The following is a 5,653-nucleotide window of genomic DNA, read 5'->3' on the forward strand; positions in this document are numbered from 1 at the left end:
TGCCCCAGCATCTGCCACAGGTCCTCCCATCATACAATACACAGCAGTTTCCCTCTCATATAAAACTCAGCACCATTTACAATCCCTTCAACTTCCAAAATCCAGGGTAGTGAAAAATGTTGATGTTCAGAATCCTGCAGTACTGTTGTGTAATTAGGGTGATTAATGTGAATTTGCTGTGAATTTTCTGTCAATGTCTACACTATTTATCAGCCACCTTCAACCACTAACTGCTGGGTATAAATTTGTAGCTCTTGTTCGGCGCTGGGAGTGATTTGTAACTCGCTAATTTGTGTCACAGATATGCTGCAGATCAGCACAGCAGAATTAGCAGCTAAAGCAGAGGAGACCAGAGGACAACTGCGACACCTCGACCAGCAGGTAGGTAGGAGTGTGTGTGTGTGTGTGTGTTTGTGTGTGTGTGTGTGTGTGTGTGTGAGAGAGAGAGATAGACTGACAGGAAGACAGAGATAGAGGGAGACAGGTTGGCTAAAGGCAGCGACACAGTGCCAGTGTTCAGGTAAGCATAAGCCATATGGTTGTGACAGCAGGACTCAAAGATCTAATGAACCAAAAGAGATTTTAAAAAATACAGAAATAATAAAGTAATAATGTCACACAGTGGGCAATTTTGCTACAGAAGATGTGGTGTTATGGTTTTTGAATAATGAGGCCTTGCAGGATGGCGTCAAACATGATTTATCAAGATCATTTTTCAACTATTTTACCCTACATTCATGTGTTTTCATGAGCCTGACAATAAATGTAACATTGGAGTGTGTTGAAGCTCAAATAATCCTGATCTAAAATGTTTTTGTTTATTTTGCTTCTTTTCACCAGGACTTAGTAATACTGTGCCTGTTCAGCTGTCATATGTAATACCATATTTGGATGTTTTATAGACTTCAGTTACCAATTGTTCAGCTTGAAATAATCTGTTCGTGCACACACAGTCTAAATCGTGCTGTATCCTATGGTTTTGATTGGCGGGTGGCTAAATTGACATTAGACTTTTGGCAGGTGAGGAAGAGTGTTTGCTTCCTCCTGCTAAGCTTCAGCCTGTATCCTGGGTTGAGGGGATAGCGGCAGAGAGAAAAAGAGAGCTGGAGAGAGTGGGGGGAAAGGAGAGCATTAGGAGAAAAGTAATGGGGCTTTTTGAGTAGAACACAGAAGCAAATGAGAGAGGGATGGAACAGAGGAGTGTGAGCAACAATAACACGACACCTTCACTTGCAAACACACAGTTATTGGCTCAGTTGTCCTTTCTCTGTCTCTGCGGGTTACTGGTGTTTGACAGGAAGTCTCTCAGCATGGTCTTATAGGTTGTTAATCCTCACTTGGATCCATCCACACTGATCACCATAGGAGATGAAAAGGGGGTGTTGGTTTAAATCCTATCTGATCTTTTCACAAACATACATGTGTGTACTGTGGCAAGGTGACTTAAAATTGAGAAAGGACCAAATGAGAGCATTGGATATTATGTGATCCTTGCAGGGTGTATGCAAAATGTGTTTCTTATGCAAAAAATATTGAATTGTGTCAGCATTAGCCTATAAGCTCATTGTTCAGTGTCAGTCTCTCCTCCCAAGCAATTTATGGTGGTCAATAAGGTTTCATTTCCAGCACAATGTGCAATAAGCCAATGTTTCATTTTTGATTCTGGCTTTTGTTGTTGCATCTCTCACCTGAAGGTAAAATCACTAGACAAAACATGAATACAAAAATCCCTGCATGAGCCTCATTTTTTAAATTCTTAATCTCATAAATAACTACATCAGTAACATTTCTACAGTCAAACTCAAAGACCAAGGGCTTCTTGAGACCTCTGTTTTTGTTCTGCAGCAAACCAAGTGGTGCAACTTTCACTTTTTCTCACCTCATCGGCGTGAACAGCAAAGCACAAATTGCTATTCTAAACAAAAAATGTGACCATCTGAAAAGTGAATAGGTTAATTTCTTTGTAGATTCTGACCCGAACTGCACAAAAGCAGCAACATTTTAATGAACTACAAATTGTGTGAGCACAGCAATAAACCAGCTCTGCCTTGTTCTCTGACCTCTTACCTCTGCCCTTTAACCTTATGCTTTATTTATGCCACTGAAGGGTTTATTCTAGTGGGATATGAGTATAATATCGCTGAAGACAGACCTAACATGGTGACCTCTGTACTATGTCATGGAAATCATACTATGCAACCGCCCAAGAGAGCTAAAACAATAAGAGCTTTGTCTGAACAACATGAGTAATTGCTCTTACAATTACAAGAGCAGGCTAGAAAAACACTAAAACATGACACACACATATACCACACATGCACTTGAGAATGTGACAGGGGATACACACACATGTATGCACAGTAGTAGTGGCCAACTTTAATAAATTAACCGTGAGCAACAAGATCAAATATGGGAAGTAAGTAATTAAATACAATTAATTGTATAAATAGCACATATAATTTAAAGCAGCAATAAATGATCAAGTTATAAATTGTGGCAAATGTGTTAGCAAACAGTTGCATATTTCCACATCTGGCAGATATGGAGAAACATTAACATTCATAAGGAGTTATTTTTGTGGTCTCCTGGCTAATGTAAGTCCAATACTGAATCTTCTTGTTGCTCTTTTATGGTCTCCAGCACCTCCTGAGATAAATATGTGGCTCTTTAGCTGCTAAATGTCCCACTGTGGGAGGTAGAGTTTTTTTTGCAAACAATAGCCTGCTGTTTGGATGGAAACAAGGTTGATGAGAACAGTGAGACTGAACCAAAACAGTGAAGTTGTGGGCCAGAAAACCAAAACAATGAGCTGCAAGACGCTAAGACACTCAGCTGAGCAGCATTTCAGAGTCTCTGTGGGTTTCTTACTATGAGCAACACCTGTCATATTACATGACATCATTTGATCACCTGTCAATATAAAAATATTGATTAGTGCAGCTTTAAGGCATGGATGTGAAGAAAATTATACTCACATTGAATAAAAAATGAAGTGGAACTATCTACATGAAAGACAAATTTAGATGACCAGTTGTATAGTGAATGTGTACACTAAGTTATATTGCATCAAACTAAACAGCATGCAGAGAAAGGCATCTAAAGTGCATTCACTCATTGCTTGATCAACCAGGCAATCAGGATTTCAGCTTGATCTAATGAATCCTTTAATGTACTGTGACCTAGCAGATTACATGCTCATTTCAAATGCTGTAGTACTACTGCTGAACACTTATTCAGAGCCAGATGTTTATTTGTTTGTTTTTTTATAGATTACATAGTCAAGTTACCATAAGAAGTATATGATCTAATGATTCAAAAACCATCAGTTTTTGAACTATACACGTACCTACAGCTGCAAAGGGTTTCTGGTCATCCATGGCTGCTGTTTGTCTGACCATCTCTACAGACGGGTGTCTCTGAGGTGAGAGTACTGGAATCATGCTGACAGCGTGTCAGATTGGACTGTCCTGTCGCTCGTAGCTTTTCTATTTTTATCAGAGCCAGAGTTTAGAACCAGGGTTTTATCAGCCACTCCAGAGAGAGAGAGAGAGAGAGAGAGAGAGATATGGAAGAATTGTAGGAAATTGTAGAATTGTGAACAAGGGAGAGAGAATATTTTGTTCTCCTAAAATGATTGTCGGTGCAGTAGAAGAAAGTTAAACAAGCTCAATGTAGCAAAATATTGAAAATGTAACAGAACACAACCAAATGTGCATTTGGACTATTAGCTGATTTCTGATTAAGAAAATGAATTTGTACTACATTTTCAGGGTAAACAAATGCACATATCTGTTGTATGTATGCCTTATAATGTGCATCCATTTAACTGAGAGTGGAAGAGGGATGTCCTAGCCTGATTTGATCAGAATATACTTATGCGTGCAGCCTGATCACCTCTTCATGTATTCACACAGCGACTGGAGCAGTTCCCACATGGAGTGTGTGTGGATTGTGTGTCCTGCTGAGGGCTGATATGCATCCAGTTGCACTGATGATGTGCGTGATTGGCCTGATGAATGGTCATGGGTGCTTTGACTGGCAGAAACAGATGGCACATTGGCAGGGCCTCGTGGTCGTGCCCTCTGTGGACATGCCAGGAGCAGAGAGCAACTAATCACCCGCCCCTCCTCATCATTGTAATGACCAGTTATAGCAGCATGATGTTACATGCAAAACCACATTCAAGAGACAGATATATTTTGACCCAAAATGACTGACCTGAAGACACAAAATTCATCATAATGACATATCGTGTTGCTTTTTGTTCTTGGTAATTAGTAAATGCTTCCTAGAACATTTGTCTTCATTACAGAGCCAGAAAAGTCAACTAAAGATGCTTTTTTTATTTGTGTCTGCAGGTGAGCACCCTCGGGAGGGAAGTGGCCGACCTTGGTCGTGTCATGAAGAGAATGGCCCAACTCATGGAGACCCTCATGTCATCAGTACCACATGCTTCAGTGGTCTGCCCCACGCACTACTCCCCAGCACACCACAGCTACCTGCCCCATCCTAACCCTCCACCGTCTTACCCTTCCCCGTCCTCGTCTCAGACTGCCTCCACCTGGACAGACACGCCCATGTCATTGCCCTCCTCTCCCCTCACAATCCCCCAGCAGCATGGTGCAATATGCCACATGGACTCTCTCACACATAGACCCCAGGACCTTCAGCTTGGGTACTCCAGCTCAAGTCCACCTCTAACCCCCAACACATCTGCCTTTCAACTACAACACTCCCCTGTCATTGCGGAGTCTCACCTGCCTTCCTCATCCCTCAGCTCACTGGAGACTTCTCACTATGAAGATGGGGTTTCTGAGTCCATCAGGTCAAGGGTATACAATCCACCTCCGCAGGACGGGGGAGATGAGGGCCCTCATCAGAGCTCTGGGTGCTCTCCTCAAACTGGACTTAGGGGGACCTACCAGCACCAAACCAAGGGTTTGTAGCGGGCCTCCATCTGAACATTCCTGGACTCTGCAGGAATTTTTTCCAGGACATTTTTCTGGGACATGTTCCTGCACTAAAGATCAAACTGATCATTGGAGGACATTTGCAGGGATGCAACTTAGATTTCTTTTGTTTTAAAGGCACGTGTTTAAAAATCCGGTTGCATGAAAACAAGTACAGAAGGTTTAGGTGTGTTAGCTTTACCTTATAGAATCTTAGTGTTGTTAAACAGGATGTAGAAGTTTGGGTCAGTTGTGGAGCTGTATAATGGCAGCTCTCTGGATAGAGTCCACTCCCAACCCCCCCACCTTGAGGCTCCCTCAGAGAGCAACGGCAGGATTGTGCCATAATGGAGGACAAGAGGGATACAGTGTAGGAGGAGAGACTTCTTTCTGTTTCTTTTTTTCTTTTTTTTTCGCTCCTGGCTAGAGATGGTTTCAGGTTGGCTGGTTTGGTTGGAGGAAGAGAAAGCATCATGAGTGGAGGTGGTGGGCTTTGGAGATAAGAAACCCCAAGGACCCCACCTCCCACCCACCCACCTCTGTTATTTCCTCTCCTTTTAACCCTTCTTTCTTTGTTCACTCAACCTGTGCCAGATGCTCCGGATTACGTGGACCAGTGCGTGGCTGGTTGGGGCTGGTAGGTCTGGGAGCACAGGATGGTGTGAGGAGAGAGATGGAATGTATTGTGCTCTTTACCGCAGGTC

At 42.4% G+C, this 5,653-nt stretch overlaps 1 protein-coding gene across 1 annotated transcript in view; it reads left to right on the plus strand.

Annotated features, from left to right (window-relative positions):
- The window catches only part of kcnh8 (potassium voltage-gated channel, subfamily H (eag-related), member 8), a 42,780-nt gene extending 37,127 nt beyond the window's left edge, over window positions 1-5,653 (plus strand). Inside the window, exons 13-15 of the mRNA XM_044334705.1 lie at window positions 1-20; window positions 302-381; window positions 4,359-5,653. The exon at window positions 1-20 is cut by the window's left edge and continues 96 nt beyond it. Coding sequence (XP_044190640.1) covers window positions 1-20; window positions 302-381; window positions 4,359-4,946 — 688 coding nt within the window. The 3' untranslated portion in view covers window positions 4,947-5,653. The remainder of the gene's footprint in view (window positions 21-301; window positions 382-4,358) is intronic.

This window comes from Thunnus albacares, chromosome 19 (assembly GCF_914725855.1).
Source record: "Thunnus albacares chromosome 19, fThuAlb1.1, whole genome shotgun sequence".
In the NCBI taxonomy this organism is placed as follows: domain Eukaryota; kingdom Metazoa; phylum Chordata; class Actinopteri; order Scombriformes; family Scombridae; genus Thunnus; species Thunnus albacares.